At 39.9% G+C, this 19,767-nt stretch overlaps 1 protein-coding gene across 4 annotated transcripts in view; it reads right to left on the minus strand.

Annotated features, from left to right (window-relative positions):
- The window catches only part of HECW1 (HECT, C2 and WW domain containing E3 ubiquitin protein ligase 1), a 258,899-nt gene that overhangs the window by 90,338 nt on the left and 148,794 nt on the right, over positions 1 to 19,767 (minus strand). For all 4 annotated transcript variants that reach the window (XM_054192341.1, XM_054192337.1, XM_054192338.1 and 1 more), the window contains 2 exons: positions 11,130 to 11,205; positions 1,979 to 2,148 (listed from right to left, as the gene is read on the minus strand). In XM_054192341.1, coding sequence (XP_054048316.1) covers positions 1,979 to 2,148; positions 11,130 to 11,205 — 246 coding nt within the window. The remainder of the gene's footprint in view (positions 1 to 1,978; positions 2,149 to 11,129; positions 11,206 to 19,767) is intronic.

Here is a 19,767-nt window from a genome sequence, read left to right on the forward strand (position 1 = left end):
GAAAATCAGGCCTAGGGTCTTCTGTGCAATAGAAACCAACGTGGATTTTCAGTAATAAGGACACTTCAGACTAGCTGATGTGCATAGACTGCAACACAAACGCATGCAGTTAAACATCTCAATATCGGCTGAAGAGAATGCAGAAGGAGAACATGTTGAATGACAGCTCAGCTGTTTTGGACTCCCTAGCCACTAACCGGCTAACAACAGAAAGGGAGAAGCAGCGTGCTCGCACGCAATCAAGAAAACAGGGGGGCTGAACAGAGAAGCTGGAAGCCAGCTGTGCTCTTTTGCTTTCTGATGTCCATAATTAGGCCACTTCATTGTTTCTCCTTTTCTTGCAGCCAAACTCCACTGGAAAAGAAATGTCAGCCTGCAAACTCAGCCATCCTGCATGGCCTGAGGAGACAGCACCCATGACATTTTATGAGGGCCACATTCTTACTTTGGTTATTTTATCCTCCAGCAGCGCAAAAGGACCTTGAAGTGAGAACAAGTTACACTGGCTGGGGGTTACCTTTGTCGAAAGAAGACTTCTGACCAGTATTGAGAGCTTCTAAAAAGCCTATTTTCAGCCTCCATCAGTACAGCTGCGACATCCCTCTTTGGATAAGGACAGCCTGTGTGCCACCTCAGCAGTTAATTCTGGCTGATGCAGAACAGTGGGACCACAGCCATATCCTGGGTTCTCCTTTGAGTGTCAATTCCTGGCACGCACACTTGCTGCCAGCTCCCACAATCACACGTACTGAGCGGGACATACATACAGCAAGTTTCCCCATCACGTCTGCCCGCCTCTAGGCCTGTGTCTTATGCACTTTACTGAAAGATCTCTGCCAACTCCCTGCTCCTCCATGTCAGTTTCAGCTCCTCAGCTTGACCTGCAACCCCTCAGACAGATACATCTGATGCTTGGAGCCACAGAGAAATTATGGGTTGGCGGATGCCTCCCAGACAGGGTCTTCCACTTAATTAAGTCCTGTTAGAAGCCCTTTTTCTCAGACTAGTTTCAAGGTCATCCCCCCCTGCCATGTAACCTCCGCCATGTAGGCTCACCCGTCGCATAACTTGATGTGGTACCTAGTTTCTTGACCATGCCCCTCCAGGTATGAGTATTCAGTGACATTTCTGCTGTCTTTTTTCCCCACTCACACTTTCATGTCTATGCAGTTTGACCTAATTATTCTTAAACTACTTTACAATTTGCATTTTAATTTGATAAAATCTATTTAGTCTATTTATCTGTTACTCTTTGCTGTAGTGGAGATATTTGTCTGACAGGGAGCAGCAGTAAATCACACCCATTATGTCAGGCTCCTTTAATTCCAAAGAGATTCCTTATTCTTTGCTGTCTGTTACCATTTCGCGTGTAATTTAAAAACAGCAGGCAGCAATTGAACTCTCAGATCTCATTAATACCTACTAAGCCCTTCCAACAAGAACCAGAAATACTGGAGAGTATTTCTTCAAGGTGACGGGCAAATGTGCCAAAGCTGCCTTTAATGTATATTGCCATTGACACTTTTTGATCACATAGATTCTTTTTATTTGCATGCTATACTTGTTCTGCTTTATATAATGTCTGCTCTCTATGTAAGAACAGTATGACAGTCTACCAGCAGCCTTTCACGCTGCCCAAGTTTATTTTTCAATTCTGGGTTATGCCTGCCTTCAATAATTAACAGCTTCATAAATTACATCCACAAAGTGCAATCCATATTGAAAGTTTTAATGTATCATTTATCTTTGTAGCTAATGAAGCCTTTTGCATTAAGACAAGAAGTCATGAAACACATCAAGCACAGTTAGGTCAACAACTGTGTAGCCATGAAAGGAATTTTAAAAATAAAAAAAAAAGGGGGAAAAGGGGGAAAAAAAGGCAAAAAAAAAAGCCAAAAAAGGCAAAAAAAAGAGGGATACTGCTAGAGTAATTTCCACATTTAAAGAAATGTCTCAGCTCAACACTCAAACTGCTTACCTCTCCTTGCCAGATTGGGTTAACAGTATTACAAATGATCTTAGATCTCTTCTCCTGTCCATGATGAGGAAGCGCTGGGAAGATGCTATGTTTTCCAGGCTGGATGGAAATCTTCAGATAAGGATCTGGATTGAAGAACATTCCCTTCTTCAGACCAAAAGCCTGGAAATCTGAAAGAAGGTAAATAACCTGATTGTTTTTCACATTCCAGGTAGCTCTCTGGGATCTTCGGAGAACATATTGGAAACTGGTAAGGAATTCAAATAATATGGCAGGAATATGAAAAAAACCTCACTATTTTCTTGTTAGGTAATATAAAGGCAAACCATAATAATGTTGTGATTTAGAATTTACAAATGATTATATAACGAAATTGCCAATTTTACAACCTGATTGTGTAGAGTGATCTGGCTTCTAAATCAGCTTTTATTCAACTTAATTTAAGTGATCTGCTGATTTTTCTGAGGAGCTAAGCACTTAGTCAGCCCGACTCCACTGGCAGGACTATTCTGAAAAAGAGACCCATTCATTCAACAACATAGACATGGCATTTGTTACCTCATGTACGTCACTTCTTCTAGGTATCAATTTTCTCTTTCTATGAATCTTAGCTTTTAGATCGCTTTTTCTACACGAGAAGCAATTTTACATTTTTTTCACTTTAAAACTTTTCCTTCTCTGCATGGGTTAACTTTACACCTGTAGTAACTGAGGAAAACTCTGGTATATACTCCAAATTTTAAGCAGGGCTTTCTAGTTGCAGAACTCCCAGGGCGCGTAATACGAGTCACGCAGACAAAAAAAAACCCAAGCACTTATTTCAAAATTTACTCACAACGTTCTGAAGAAAGACACAAAGTCCATTATGATTTCTCCCTGTGAAGCCAATGAAATGCAAACCAATCTACAGGTATATCATTAATTTTGGCTCAACATCTACAAACTAAAGCCTCTGGCTTTCTCCTTTTCCAGATGCATTTCTAAGCTTTCTTTGGAAAATATAAGCAGTGATTCCTATTAGCGAGTTCAATAGCAAATTTATTTTCCACAACTCTCTGCATGGAGATTCTCCTTCTCTCTTTAGAGCTTTATTTCACCTAGGGCTATAAGCAATGAACTGCATTCTGGCTACTTTCCTTTGCTGTACTGAAGATGTACACGGTATTAGTCAAGATAGTTTCCAAAACTGCTTTGATGTATACCTAAACATTCATTTTAAACACACTGCTTTTTTGTTTTTAAGGCAGGTTTTGAAAACATTAATTTTCAGTCTTTTCATTCTCTTCTGATTAAAAACCAATTATTCTAGCGGGTTGTGGGAGACCATTTAAAACCCTCCAGGCAGATTTTTTGGATGAATCTGAAAATCATACACTTTCTACACCATCATCAGCATTTTTTTCCAGAAAACAGCTGTATCAAGAACAGGGATAAGATTCATCCAGTTGTATTTTGCCTCCTTAACATATGGTAATAGCCAACACAATAAAATGTGCAAGTTAAAAAGAACCATTTTTGTTCCTGGTTGTTTTTAATCATCTATTCCAGCACACAATTAATGTTGCAGATATTCCAAAGCTGTTGGACAGATGGTCCTGCAACAGACTGTGTTTTAAGAATCTCATTCTTGTGACGTTCTCTAACAATTAACAAAAAATAGGGGATATCACTACTAATAGCCTATTTGAAAGTACTTTGCTGACTGTATGTACTGCCATGGTCCTAGCAACAGTATTACACAAAGAAAATTATCTGCTTCAAACTGATAATGCTCTTTTTTTTCTGAGTGTACAATCTCTATGTAACCAGCACGTATCTCCTCTATCGGCCCTGCCGAAATCCTACATGGGAAACTCTTTTGCTATGGAAGTTGTACTGTTAGAAATACATTCCAAAAATAGAAAACAAGATTGCAAAAGCACTACGAATGACAAGGCATAGCAGTGTGATAGTATCAGGCTGCTAACATATGAGGAGAGAAAGACCTCTGGGATCTTATTTTCTTTCTCTCTGATGTTTTCTCAAAAGATTCTGAAACTGAAATATTTATTGCTGTATGTGTTTCTGGGGTTTTTTTCCCCTCAAAGAGGGACTGCGCTATCTTTGGGTACCACTGTGCAAAGAAACGCTCTATTGACAGACAGAAAAGAAAGTAACGATCACTCAATTATATATACTGATATATTATGTATCATAAAGAACATATATACTATGATGACCTACTAGCCCCTTTCCATTTATGGGAATTAAGCACAGTCATGAAGGTGAAAGTACTCCTAACCTTGGTTAGTAGTCCAATTTTTGTATTTAGATGAGCAAAAATGATTTAGCTAAGCACACAACAGGACATTTTGTCTCATTTTCTTGCTTAAATTACATAATGCAATTTTTGTAAAAATGTCAGTTAGAAACTGCAATTTTTAATGTCCAAAGCATGCATTGGGGTAGCAGAAATAGCTTTCTCAAGGACAGATATCCCAGTTATACTTACATATCTCACCACAAAATTCCAACACTGAAAAACAGAGCATCAAAAATACAAAAGCTCTGAATAAAGCTACACAGGCATCTGCAGATATCCAGCAGTCCATTTAATATGAGGCAGTCCATTTAATTTGAAGTGGAACCTATGGATGCTATAACTTGTTGTAACCAATGGCTCAGGTACTCTCTTTACCACTGGTGTGTAACATCCCAATGGAAGAATCCCAGCTATTCTGCTTATGCAAAGGAAAATATTTCTCTTACCTGTACTGCCTTCAGAAAAAGGTTCTGAAAATACTAAATATTTAAGTGATGGTTTAAGGTTAACTGAATTTAAATCTTTGGTGAAACCAAGGAATTCCAGAAGGCTTGGATGTGTCTTGCTGTACACTGTAGCTTTACAGTGTATTTCTTGGAAGCATATGAGAAAATGCTACCATGATAACACATCGATGCTTCGCAAAGGTATATTTTCATCAAGTCTCTTAAAAAAAAGTTATTAATATACCATGTGTCAGTTTCCCATTTACTCATAAATCACACTTTAGCATGAAAGGGGTTATACACATCTATCAGTTTAATGACTTCAGGCGATCTCTCATGAAAGATGACAGGAGGAAGGAATCCAGGTGGCGACACAGCAACTACAGACTCTTTCACTCGGGTAGACTTTCAGTAATTCTAAATGCATGTATCCTAATGCAGCTATGTTCACTTCACTTTAGAAAAATGGCTTATACTAACTGCTGCCTGCCATTCCCCCAGGAGAATTATGAATTTGTTCCAACCTCAGGGCTTCCTTTCCATATATGCTGATATCTGGGTGTCTGGATGAGACCTAAGGAAGCTTTGCTCTAGGACATTTGCATGCATTCAGCCACTGTCTGTAAAGTGGGTAACAGACTTCCCTGTCTGCCTTGGAAAGGATCATTCTGCAAATCCACTTTCCATGCAGCATCACAAACTTTGGGGCACTGATGACTGGATAGTGACGGAGAGTGTATTTTTGTGGGAATCTGGAAATCAGTGTGTAATTATTGGCAAAACATGGAACCAGGTGGGGATATCAATTCCAACAGACACAGGTCAAACACATCTGTGTTTTATCATGTTTGATTTTTGCCTCAATACAAATGACTAAGTTTTCAAAAGGTCAGGGGAGAGGTATGATTTGCATTTGCGGGTCACATTCTGTCATGCTTAGCAAGGAGATTCTCTTATGGCAATGATCAGCAAAACTACTGTGAAGATGGTATTTCAGTTCCGTGCAGAGACAGCGAGGTACTGGTTCAGTCCCATGCTTGCAGAAGCATGACAGAAAGGACGGAAAACCAGAGCGAGAACAAGAGGCTTGAGCAGTCTGGTATATAAAATAATTATGTTTAGTCTGGTCACCGATCTATTAGTTCTAAGTTTCTAAGTTAAAGAACTTAGAAACTGTTCTCCCAAGGGATGGGAAGCTTTCACCAACAGCTCTGGAAGAACTTTCCTAGAAATAATATATAAGGTTGGAACTAGATGATCTTCCAACCCAAACCATTCTATGATTCTACTGCAAAGTTACCAGAACACTGGGAAGACCAAAGGGTCACTGGAAAGACCACAGTCAATTTAGATTGTGATTTAGCTTGGTGAAGACCAAAACGGAATGTATTCTCTTTCTGATCTGCTCATTAATGGCAGAAAGTAAAAATACTGTAATCTCACTGAGATCCTGTTAGTTCATGTATCAAGGCACAATAAACCATCTTCATGATCCATTACCACAAAAGAGCTGCTAATTAGGATGTCAATGGACACTTCCAACATTTCCCTTCAGTTTTCCTTTGTAAATTCACAAAGAGCTGTCAGCTCGGGTTCTGACAGAGTAGTTGAACAGGACCGGTATCTGGGTTGACTACCAATGAGGTAAGGCAATTGCCAGGGTGAGGATATGTCAGTGGTTCTTTTGTAGAGTGCACTTTGCAGAGCTTGACTAAAACAAGCATGACCTTCCTAAAGGGTAGCAGTTCGTGTACTGAGCTGAGCTACCGAAGGCATAGTGGTGTCTTCAAAGAAAGGAACAACAAAACTCTGCTTGATCAACAGGAGGCACATGGGTCCTGCCTCTCAGCTAGGTGCTTTTAAAGCAATAGGAATTATTTTAGCTGCTAGTAGCGTAATAACCTTTCAAAAGTAAGAGCATAGCAATATTGCACTGGCTTGGAAATACCAATTTGATTCATGCAGTAGTACATGATACCGAAATTTATCATAAAGAAAGTGAGCACAGATTCACAGAAGCATTGCATCTGGTAATGGATTTCAAGAAGCAAATACTAAGGAATTTTAGAAACGAAACAGTAATGTGTAGTGACAGGAAGTCTTAAAATCCAACACAGCAAAACAACGCAGGAAAATTGAGAAAGATACTACATAATGTACAACAGCTTGCTGGCTTGATCAGGTACTGAATGAGGTTCTGCAACTGGTAATATGCAAGAAGTTAAATCAGATGATTAAAGTGTTTTTTTCTGCTCTCAGAAATCTACAGATCTATAGACAGACTCCATTTTCCTTTTAAAGAAGAATGTAAAAAAGAAAGAAAGGGCTGGTGTAGTTGCACTAGGAGACGTTTAAAGATCTTAGATTTTAAAAAAATTACTAAGTGGAGCAGATAAGCCAAAACATTTCTGTCACATGAGGCTCCCAGGCAAAATATTAAAGACAGTGGAAAAGAGGAGAAAAGAAATTTTTTAGCTGGAAATGCTACAAGGGAAAATGAAAGGGATTCTCATTTGTGTAAGTAAGGGGCAGCAGAGGAATCAGGAAGAAAATAGGTCATTAATAAATGAAAAGGAGCAGAGAAATTAATTATTCAAAAATGGCTGAAAGACAGGCTACTTTTTTAATTGTCTTCATCAAGAAGGAAAACACAGAAAAAGTCGGAACAGCTAATGTGAACAGCTTAACACGGCAAGGGGGAGTTTTTATTACAGCAAGCAATTAACCACAGGAGCAAAGTACCATCTCTTGGTGTCCTCCGGTCTAGACTACACGCCTGTCTGTAAGATACATCTGAGCCAAACTCCCACAAAGCTCCACACCATGGAGCAAGGTGGCCTGTGTTATACAGCATAATGGAATAACTGAATTCAGAGCCTTTTGAGGCTTTTAAATCTGTTAGTCTAGAGCACTGCAGTGCTTTGTATGCACCGGTGTACCGGAGGTGGTAGAATGCCACCTCACCTTTGCAGAAGCTCTGATGGGTATAAAACAGTTGAGTGGTTAGTAACTCAGGTTTATAAAGCATACATCTGGGCAAGTTAGCTTCTGCCCTGGGGAGGGCAGAAGAGGAAGCAGGTTTATAGCAGTATTAAAAAAACCCCAACATTTAGTGGCTAGAACTCTTGTCATAAAGTCAGTCACTAGGATTTCAAAAAATGTGTGGAAGATAAAGTGTATTATATATCTGCATTCTGATCAAGCATTTCATGGTAACTACTGTTGTCAAAATGACCCTTAGCAGACCTAGTACTATTTTCAGTTGTGATTTATACTCTGACTTCCATAAACTGACAACTGATGTTACCTAAATGTCTGGTCTGAAAGCCACACAAAAATAACTAACATTTCTCAGAGAGGTGTGATGAGGACAAATGCCTGCATGTTTGTTGAATTTTCAGATCTTCTGGTCATTAGTTCCACAAGAACACTTATAAATAAAGAGTGTGCAAACACATGAGACACGTGAAATATTAAAGCTTGAAAAAAGTTACTCAATGCAACATATAGCTAGGAGACATATCATGCAAACTTCATGATAACACTTTCTAAATATACCAGCCAACAGAATGGTTTCAAGGGCTTTCAGCGAATGCGTTACACTGCTCCTAACCCATGAACCTTCAGTGGGGTGGCTGGTACATCTTAGGAAGCTTAGCACATTTCTTCTTTCTGTACTTCACGCGAGAGATCTCTGACACTTTCAGCTGCCTTATCAGAAGCGTGACATTCATGGGTAACAGCAGAAAAGTCACGTCGGAAAGTAAATGCAAAGTGACTTCATAGCTTTCCTTAAAGACTGTATTTAATTTAGCTAAATTAGGCTTACAATATTTCTCTTGGTATTTTAAATAATGGAAGTTGTAATAATACAGTCATCATACAGACGATTAAGAAGCTTAATCATAGGAAATTATCCTCTTTGAGATCAGTGCTGCTAACAAACCTATTAATCTGAACTAACCTTTCACAGGACCAACTTCCAGTCTCCAAAGAACCAAATATGAAGAAAACGAACCTCCTACTGACATAATGCAAACTCTCAGCTATTTCTGTTCCCAAGAAGCTAGCGATCTCCTTTTGCCCTGAAGCATCAGTTTATATTTTTTTCTTTCTTTGACATTTTTATTCAATCCAGAAATCTTTTCTCAGGCAAAACTTCCAGTGAAACCAGTTGGATTTTGTCCAAGCAAATACTCCATAAAACTACAGAAAGAACAAAGCACTCTGTCACCAACTTTTAGAAAGAAACTGTTTCTGCACAGTTCATTTAAACACAGGGTCTGACTGGAGTGTCTAGGCAGTAGAGCAAGCAATACAGGTCAGCTGAAATGGACTGATGATGTTAGGCATTTCTTGGGATTTGGCCTACTTTGAGATTTTTCTCTCCCATTCTAATAATTGTTTTGTGTTGTTTTAAAAAATTGATATGGCAGAAGGCATAGCTCTTCTCACATTCTTTAGATGACTAACTGCTTAGGGCACGATGGCTCTGTGTTGGTGCAGCACCTAACGCAATGGTCCCCAATCAGACTAATGGCTTTACACTTTTGTTTTTTTTTTTTTTTTTTTTCTTTCTTTTTCTTTAATTGTAACTAAATCAACCATAATTTGGAAACCTAACTTTTAAGTCATGACACTGACGGTGACAGTATACCAAAATGCAGATATTGAAGAAGCTTATACGAGCTGAAAGGACTCGCGACAATAGAGAGGTTATTGCTATGATAGTAGTGCAAATGGAAAGGAACCGCAGTTCCTTCCAATGCCTCTGCAAGACCTGGCTCGATTTGCATTTTATTATCTAGCATAACAGATATAGGAACAGCAGTAATTTCACTTTGAGAGAGAAAACAACATTTTTTTGTGGTTGTTAACTAAGTAAGAAGGTAACAAATGAATCCCTGTGCTTTGTTAATCTGTTAATTTCAGACAGGACGAAATTGAGCTATTTTGATAACAGATTTTTGATAAAATAACTGTGAGCTCAAAGCCTGGCTGGCATAGAAATGCAAATTTATATCTTGTGATATACTCTTGTGAACCACTAGATATCCCAAATGTATTACATGGTATGGCCTTTGTATGCTTTAAATCAAGCTGTAAATTAAACAGTTTAGTTTATAAAAGGGCCCACTGATACGACCTAATTTAGCAGTCTCAAAAATTATTACTCTTGACATCTCTTGGTCTACTAGGCCAAAGAATCTGAGAGAATGAATAAATGTTACTAATTCTGGGAAACATTTTCTGTGTAAGATTATTTAAGAACATTAAGAAATATTAACTCTACCTCTTTATTTCTGCTGAGCTAAACCTATGGTTTTATCAAATTAATGTGACTAGGTGGGTGCCCAGCATCCAGCCCAGCAAAAATAGGCGATACGTTAAGAGAGCCCCATCTAATATCAGCCTAACCTGCCATATAGGATACATAACCTGCCAAGGACCACCCTGGCCACCTAATTTGGAAAAGTACTGACTTGCACGCTTAATATTAAAAAGATATAGAAGTCCTAGACTTTAACACACCTTAGAGGGAAGCTTGAAATAAATCATATGACAAAACCAATCATGTAACGCAATGCATGTCCAAGTATAGGACTTTATACAGAAAGGCCTATGCTTGTAAAAGTTTTGAACTAGGGTAACTCTTTTTTCTCTTGTACTACTTCCTCAGAGAATTTCCAAGTCAAGTTCAGCATCTTTCTCTTTGTCTTCCAGGAGCTAAAAAACACATAATAGAAAGCAAAAAAATTCCAAAATGAGAACGTTGCTCGCAACTACTCTTTTGACAAACTGATTTTTTCTATAGAAGTGATTTACAGATTGTTACCAAAGCCAGATCAAATGGTCCATAGCTGCTTCAGGGATCCATATTAAGCCTTTAAAACCTGCAGTGACATGCCAAGTAATGAGGCTAAACATTCTTCAGAAAATTTAGAGCACTGAGAGCACTCTCGTGGCTCAAGAACTCTGCGAGTCACTGTTGAGCAATACAGACAAGCTCATGCTCTATGGTACATGTCTGGACCAAGACAGTGGAACGTGCCAACAAACAGAAGACTACCGCAAATCTCATTTTGCTATATAAGTAAAGTACATACCTTTGATCTTGTTTTCCCTTTCCCTGACCACGTTTAATCATAAACAGAAAAACCTGATGTGGCCCCAAAACCCTTCTTGAACAAGATGCTGCAGCACATAACTCTCATTGAAAAAAAGAGAGTGTGGCAGTAATCACAGATATTAATTCTCTTCTTCAGCATCACTTCTAGAGCAAAAGGCAAAAAACCATGCACAAATATATACCTACATACATACCAACATATACATGAAAGGTTTTAGTAATTTCATTTTCCCACTGTCTGGGCTTAAAACTTTCACATCAGCAGTGACTTACCTGACAATGAAAAACTTATCAGTCTCCGACTTCCTTGCCCTTGGATTGAATCTTCATTGGTGATGCTTTTAAAAATCTGCTGGAAGAAAAATAATGGTGAGAGAGTAGTCTCAAATAACTCTTGAACAGACAAATTGCTTAGTAATTGTCTCTTTTTACAAATTCTTAGTTTTACAGCTAAGAATCAATTCAATTAGATGACCATTAATCAAAACAATGTTTTTACCCAGGTAATAATTTAACCATTAGTGGCCTAAGTCATCCCCTCCTGGAGACTCTTCCTTAAGAAAACAGAATGATAGAAAAATATTACTATAATTTTAACGTGTCGGTTCCTCACCCAAAAAAGAACTGCTTATTAAATAGGAGATAAAAGTAGCGCATAGGGATGGGTATGCGGCTCTCATCCCTAAAAACAACTTCTGTCTTTATAACTTTTTCTTACTACTGTAGAAAATCTTGTTCTAGAAAGTTTATTGCATACAGGTGAGAAAGACTTCTGAGAGCTTACTAACACCCTGTGCAAAAAACAACTGTGAATTATGATAACAATAGGCACTGAGAGTGATCTGGGAAAAAAAATAATAATAGTAAAAAAAAATAAGTCAATAGCTGACGCTTTGCACTCCACAGTTTAGGTTTTAATGTCAGTCTTTGGTTCAGCAAGTTTATTGGTGGGCTGCTGTGGTACAAATTAGGACCCAGGCTACCTTTTGACCGTGATCAGAAATGGGATGCAAGAATGCCTTCAAGCCGGTGTCTGGGGTATCAGCAGGAACTCACCATCAGCAGGTTTTACCGCTGTTTCCCTGAACAGAGCGAGGCCCCTGGGAGTCGGACTGCAAGTTCAGCAGGGAGATGGTGCTACTATTACTACCTCCCACTGACTGTGGAGTCAAACCAAGTGCTGCTCTGCTCCTGGGAAGCCGCAGCTCCTTGCCGCTCCTGCCGTTCAGCTTTCAGGCAAAAAAGTAAAAGAGCATTTACGCAGGGAAGTTCCAATATCCGCCAGAAAGCAGTAACTGAAGTCCCACTCAGCTGTGACTCATTGCTCAGTATATTAAATATTGTGTATTCAAGCTTAACTTAGAAAACAAGCTGCTCTTTGCCCCCAGAGAGTTCAAAACCTGGGCAAGAGGGCACAGCAGTCCAGCTTGTAGGGATTAAACAACAAGCACAGCTGGCAGGTCAAGATGCAGATGAGGGCTAGGTCACAAACATACAGGTTGAATTTAAACACCATTATAAAAAAAAAATGGGCTCTGCTGGACTTGATTTTTTGTCATGATTATCTTCCTTCTTGCAAGACTATTTAAATATGGAAAAAGGTACCGAGTAGAGCAGGACTATAAGTGAATTCCAGTAGAAACATCCCTATTGCATCACAGATAATTAGTTGCAATTGCACTTTTCGGCCTTCCCAGCTAAGCAGGTTTCAATATGTTTATTGAAGTCACCACCGATTTCTGGATAGAGACACGTTTAAATAAGAATATTATATGTGATGATAAGAAATTTATGCAACCTTTACCAGCCGAAGTTGTGATCCCACCAAGAAACAACGACATTTCCTTGTCAAGATGTATTTTTCATACTATGTCACTGCCTGACATTTATTACACATTACCCTTTAATGCTTACTACTTATGGTCTTTTCAGGATAGTAACTGGGCCAACCGACCTAGATACATGCACATTTGCAAAACATGTGCTTTTTCCCATTCCTTAAACATTTCTCTGGGGTTTTTAGATCTGCCACAAAAATCAGTACGAATAGTTTAACAGCCTATGCTTTGAACAGACTGGGGTGGACATGATGGGGATCCTGCAAATACTGGCCTATTCAAAAATTAAAAATGTTGCTATTGAATGACCCTTGTGGGGCCCTATCTACATGAGCGAAATTGTATCAAGACAGTTATACTAGAGTATTGTCGTGAATCCTGATATAGGCAAAGCAACCCCAGCATGGCCAAACCTTGGCAAAGCTTAGCATTATACAAAGACAACAATAACACATCCAGCCCTGTAAGTGAAACAACATAAAAATATTTATTTGCTCCTAAAGGATCCACCTACACCGCTCTGCCAAGTGCTCACCCCTCAGTCACACAATCACGGGGCCTAAAAGCCAGCCCTGCTGCATAAATGAATCATATACTCTTATACTCCCTAGTTTACCCCAGCGTGACTCTCTGAGATGCAGCGCTACATCAAAACGCTAGGCATTTTCATAATGCCTAGCAGTTAACCCCAGTAATCAGAAACACCTCACAACACTTTTTTGAAGCTTTTCCGATTTTCTTCCTGTCCGGGCAGCTGAGAAAGGGAACACGTGGCGCAAAGGGTGAGAGGTGGTTATCGTTGGGCTGAGACCTGGGATGCGCCATTGAAGACTTCATACAACTGAGACAGGTGTCTCCTCTACAGCCCTACCGTCTACGCTCCTCATTCTCCAGAGGTCTGGTGGCATTTGTCTACTGCTCTCCCCACACTGGGACCTTCTCACCTGCAATACAGGTCCTCAGGTGCGGCAGGGCACGTGCCAGAGGGGGCTCGAGCAGATAGACGTCCTCTCTCAAAGGAAGGAACGGTTACGCGCTCAGGGAAGGGTATTAGGAAGGTTGGGAAAGCGATTTTACTTTAATATTGGCATTTCAAGGAGTCAGAAGGAACAGTGTTGGAGAAGGGGAAGCTGCACCAGGAGCACAACGTGATTTAGCTCACTGTGCCAAGCAAGCAGAGTACACAAGGCTTCTCCCCTCAGTGCCCTGACCACTCGAGATCATTACATTTGCCCTGCTGTCCACCTGAAGGGAAGTTTTTTGGGACGCAACCAAACATCACAGGGACTTAAAAACAATTAAGGCAGATTTTCTGAAAAGAAAAAAAAAAAAAGCTATTTGCTGCAGTTTGGATTCACTCTTTTCTAATGCAATACCAGACTGTCCCCAGTAGTGAGGGCAAGGCCAAGAGCACTTGGTGCAGGGTAGGGCAAAGGAGGATGCGTGGTCACCAACTGGGGCTCATAGTGCCTGGAGACCTGGGATGAGGAAGTGCACGGGCCACACTCTTCCTGCTTGCCATTTATCATGAAATAAATCCAGATCGATTTTAATGGCTACAATATAATTACGTTGGGAGTTTTGTCACTGTAAGTAAACCTTGAATTTAGTCATCAGGAGGTAAAAACCTCTGCATCTTCTCAACTGCCACTTAAAACACAGTTAGCTGACAGAAAGACAACGTTCATCTCATCACTTGACATCCTATGGATGTGAAGTCCTTGGTATGAAAAGGAACAAATGTGATTTTCCCTCAATAACTTTGGTGCTCTTTTATGCCCTTGAAGTGAGAGCTCAGTCTGAATTAATTTACTATTTTTAGCTTATAATGTCACGTTTGCACATTGTGCAGTCCACCCTAATTACTTTACAAGTCCTGCCAATACGAAGCAGGATGAATACGCTTTTATTACATGCTTCTGTCATATCTAGATATGAAGAGATAGGACATGAGCTACAACTTCAAGCCCAGCTGAATCGCTCAAGAAAACCAAAGGCTTCCTGAACCAGATTCAAACCTCCTTTTGCTTTCCTTGCTTGTAATCAGAGCCGGTATCATTGTCACTGATGGCAGTGCATGCACTCAAGCAGTTAGAGAAGTATCAGTACCTCCTTTAAAATATCCTCCAGTAAACACACACTGTAATATCTTCTGGTCTGCTACAGTTACCCAACCCCTAAAGCATGGCGAAAGACAACATCTAGAGCCCATGACGGCTATCTGTGAAACATGGAGAGTACTCGAGGTCAGACCCAAGCCTCTCAGGACTTGCTGAACTCAGGAAAAGGTCCACGGTTGGTAGCGCTTTTCATTTTTTCAGTAGAGGAAAAAAAAAAGAAGACAGAAGGCTAAAAATAATACAGTTTTATTCTAACATCACTTTTCCTTGTGAGTAGTTCCTGCAAATGCTGGAGGGAAGTTATGTGACCCTGAATGAGAAAGGAGACAGGCTTCACACTAGCAAACGGAGCCCTTGAGACTCCCTCCCTCTTAAGCCATAGTGTAAGTCTTATGAAAAAAAAAAAAAATCTTGAGAAATCCCAGAGTACTACAGTCCATCAGCTCTTGCTGAAGCAAAATTCCAAGTTCACCAATAAAACTTTGTCTAAGCAGAAGATAAGAAACAGAAACCCTCACAGCTAATTAGATCTCCAAAAATATCTTACCCTTCACCAGTCTACCTCGATACACGGAAGAGTAACAAGGACAATGGTCTTGGTCCTGAAAGTAAAGTGGCTTACAAGGCACACCTTGGGTGGTGCTATACTAGAAAATCTGCATTTGAGAACCACAACGACCAGTAATAGTGCAGGTAAAGTGTGCTTTGCACCACTAAGTCACTTTTAGCATATTTGTATATTGTGCAGGCCAACTTAACTATTTTAAAAGTTCTGCTGATATGAAAAAGGATTAGTATGATTTTATTACATGCTTCTACCACAGCTGGACAGGCACAGCAACAAATACAAGTACTTACTCCTTTTCCCACACACAGCAACAGAAAAAACACTGTTATGCCTTAGTCTTAACATTCTATAACACGCTGCTCTCCAGAAAAGCATTTTTGGCCCCTGTGACCACATGAGGAGGTTCAACAAAGCTAAGCAAATTTTCTTTTCCTGTAAGTAGAAGAAGCATCTGGTTTAAGAAATCTTACTCTTCAGCCAAACATTACTGTACCAGTAGCTTCCGCTGCAAAAGAATAACAACGTTTAATGATCATAACTGATATCAATTATCTCTCATGGACCAGTATTGCTTACATTTAAAACAGAGGAAACTGCAGTGATGTTAAAAACAGTGCTGCACTAGCTGTTTGTATTTGTTGACTTCATATGGTGAACATAATGGATGTGAACTAATTCTCAATCCAATCAGGTTACACGTTTAAAGGGTGCTAATTAAAACCTAGAATATTTTACACTGACAGAATGGATTGTATCTACAGTAATATTTAATGAGGATTAAATAGTCCGGAACTGTAAACTGGCAAAGAACTAGCTTGGACCATACTATTTATGAGAGCTTCTCTTTAAAAAAGCAGATCTAAGAACATATCGAAGTATTCAGAGTGGCTCACGCTTCCAAGCGGTACTATCCAAACCTGTATGGAAGATGGAAGTCTACAATGAAAGAACACTGGACACTAAAAAAGTAAAGCAAAGTATTTTCTGTTTGTATACACTGGCTCTGAGGATGAAAAGAAGTGGATGACAGCACTGCAAGAAGGAAAGGCTGTGACCCATGCTTAATTCAAATCACAAGTGAAAAATAGCCTCAACTCAGTCCCAAATTGTGCATCAGCTAACAGAAAAAATATTGCTAGATATGTCAGAACTAAAGACCTGGTGTTGCAGAGCTGGGGAAAAAGACAGGCTGTCCAGTAACCGCCTGCACTACGCTTGCTTCAAGCTCCAGTTCTCTGTTCTCTGCTTTTCAAGAGCACTAAACTTGCCTGCAGATTTAAAGCAAAATAAATAAGGTTAATAGCCTGAGTTCAACAGTCAAGAGCAAAAGAAGCTTCTGATACTGATAGACACTGAAAGGCCTCTGACTCCTTTCACGTGTTTGCATCCCTCAGTTCATCTGAGATGTAAGAAGGGTCCAAAACCCCCCAGCCCGACGCAAGGTCACGGTACCAGTTTCCACTCCGCACAGCCTTGCTGATCTTAGTTTAATCAGCTTTGAGCTATTGTTTTAGCAGACCTGCGTGTACATGAGACGGGTATCAAGAAGAGTTCCTCAAAAAAATTATTCTCCTCTAACCTAGTTCTGCTGCCTTTTGCTGTTGCCCTTTTGATTTCACTGAACTCTTAATATTAGGACAACTCTTTAAGCAAGTGGCAAATGGCTTACATTTTCCACAGCTCAGTACTGAAGGGTCTATTCACAGTAAAAAAATATAAGACATCATGCCAAGTTCATGCTTCACATTGTGCCATCCCTCTTCAGAGAGGTAACAGTCCTCAGTAGATCTGCAAATCGGTGAATGCTCCTATTTCCTTCTACTGCTGAATTTAAAAAGAAATAGTTTTTTGGGGAAAAAAGTTGACTAAATAAACACAGACTAAGTGCTTCTTTTCTGCCCATCACTTGACTTCTTCCACATCTTGGGAACACAGGGTGCACTGGGACACATAAGGGGTGAATTGTGAAAGGAGCAAAAAGAGACCTGAGCTCCATGACTGTCACTGACAGAATTATGGCTATAATCCCAGGCACCACTTTGACAATCTAGCCCTAATTAGTGGCAGGGCTTCAGCTACAACCTTCACTCTGTTAACAGAATTATCCAGCTCCTGAATGCAGTATATTCCACTTATCCTGTTAGCTAGTTAAGCCACTGTGCTGGCACCATAGTATTTTTCTATCGGGTGCTTCCAAACAGCAGCCAGTTTCTCCAGCAGCAGAGCTTAACTCCCTGCTGGGCTCTCTGCAGCCAGCTCACATCCCTCAAGGACTGTGACCACACACACACAGAGTCTTCCCCATGTGTCACAGTCAGTGCCATTCTAGCCTTCTAATGCACCACCATCTCAATACCATTCTCTAATTAAGGGGAGAATTTGCCTTTTGTGGGCGTATGGCAATTGCCCTGTCTGCCGAAAGCTCCTTTTGCCTCATCTTGCAGCAGTGTTTATTGATTACTTCATTTGTTCCCAGGAGACATAAGTTTTTTCATTCCACAATCTTCTCTCCTAGAAACCCTTAAAAATTGGAGCAAGGAAGTGAGTAAACATTTTTTTCCCCATTGAAAATGTTACGAATTCTTTCAGTGTATTCTAGAAGACAAACCCTGAAAGCCAAACTAAATTAGGACCAAAAAAAAAAATAATCACTGTTTAGCATCATCAGTAAAGTCCTCTAGAAGGCAACTACCAACAGGCTTATGACAAGAGGACATTCAATGACAGCACATACCAAGTGTATGAGATCTCCACGTTGGCATGAAGACGTTTCCTATTCCCCAGTCTACCCTATGTGGGTAGAATGCTGTTTCAGCATAACTAGAAGCTCGAATAGGAATGTTAAGAGCAACCATTTTCAATTAAAGCAAAAACGAAGATTGAGGCAACAAATCATTATCTCCCACAGAGTCCAGTATCTTTTTCTTCCAAAATTTTATTAGATTCAGCTTTTTCATTGTTTCAACAGTTCTGCCTAATAAACTTTGGCAATCTTTGTCGGCAGAGGAAAAGCTTTGATTAGAGATTCTGATCTTCCTTCGCTCTTTGAAACTTCATTTAAATAAACTCCTAGATTTGCAGATACTTAAACACAATCATATATGAATGTGGATAGGCTTGTGCTTTCTGGGTCGACGGCTGGATTACGTTTAAGCAGCAGCCGTTTTTCCTTTACATGTAGCAAACTTTTGGGAGGACTGCTTTCTGCAGCATCTCTCACCGAGTGCTCACACGTTGGCTCTGACGCTGCATGCTATTTGATGCCAGTGAGCCTTTGAGCATGAACAAGTCTCTCAGCGAGTTTAAAGCGGTCCAAAGAACGACAGTAGTTTACATCCCCAATATGCAAACAAAACTCTGGTGGAGTTAACAGGGAAGAAGGCTCCTTGCAGCTTATAAACAGCTCTGTGCTTCCCAGACCTACCATCGTTCACAAAAAAGCCTCTAAGAAAATCTGGGTTTATGATCAGATTTACATCAGGCACTCAACTAATGCAGGACAAGATCAGCCTTGTAAACCTGACAGGTCCGTACACAGAGTATTAATGTGCTTAAGCACCCCGATGGCAAGAACTGCTTGTAAATATTATCCTCTCAGGAACAGCTAAGCAAGACTACAACCCACTGAAATAACCAGGAGGTTTCCCATTGACAGGTGAGATAGGCCCATTGGGCACTGTTTGGATCCTGTAATTCTGCATAACATTTGCCCCTGTAGACTCCAAATTCAAACTTTTCAAGAAAATGTTTTGTTTGTATGGAGAACTAAAAAATTGCTGCTAACACCTTTTCTCTTTGCACTATGAAATGATGAGAGCAATCAAAACATAGGGCATATACAGTGAAAATACTCTAAACTCTGACAAATCCATGATGCCTTTGGAAGGCAGGAAACTGTATTAGGCAGCAGTTTGTGCTTCCAGGCAGCCTTCGTTAGAGCTTCAGAAACTCCTCACTCTTCTAATGTAGTTTTGTTGGGACAAGTACATAGATGAGTAATGCTCACACATGTGAGAGACAACCATATCCTTCAGCTAAGCTGTATTTGAAAAACAGCTCAATGCATTAATCTTGCTGTCAAAGAGTCTGGACGAGGGAGCCAAGTCAATGACCCTTTACACCATAAAAGCAGCAGCAAGGCAGTGAACAATGCCCATTCTTCTAAATGAATGCCCCAAATATCAATTCACTATGAATACCATTATTTACAGAAGTGAGTTACAGACTCTTTACTTTCAACCTTGGATCCTACTTTAGACAGAAATGAGGCGACTACAGAGATTTATAGTCTGATTTCAAAAATAGAGAAATATCTCTGCTACTTCAGAATGTCCCTAAAACTTGCTGAATTACTAATAAAACATTTGCACTCCACAGAGCATTTT

This window comes from Rissa tridactyla, chromosome 2 (genome assembly GCF_028500815.1).
Source record: "Rissa tridactyla isolate bRisTri1 chromosome 2, bRisTri1.patW.cur.20221130, whole genome shotgun sequence".
In the NCBI taxonomy this organism is placed as follows: Eukaryota; Metazoa; Chordata; class Aves; order Charadriiformes; family Laridae; genus Rissa; species Rissa tridactyla.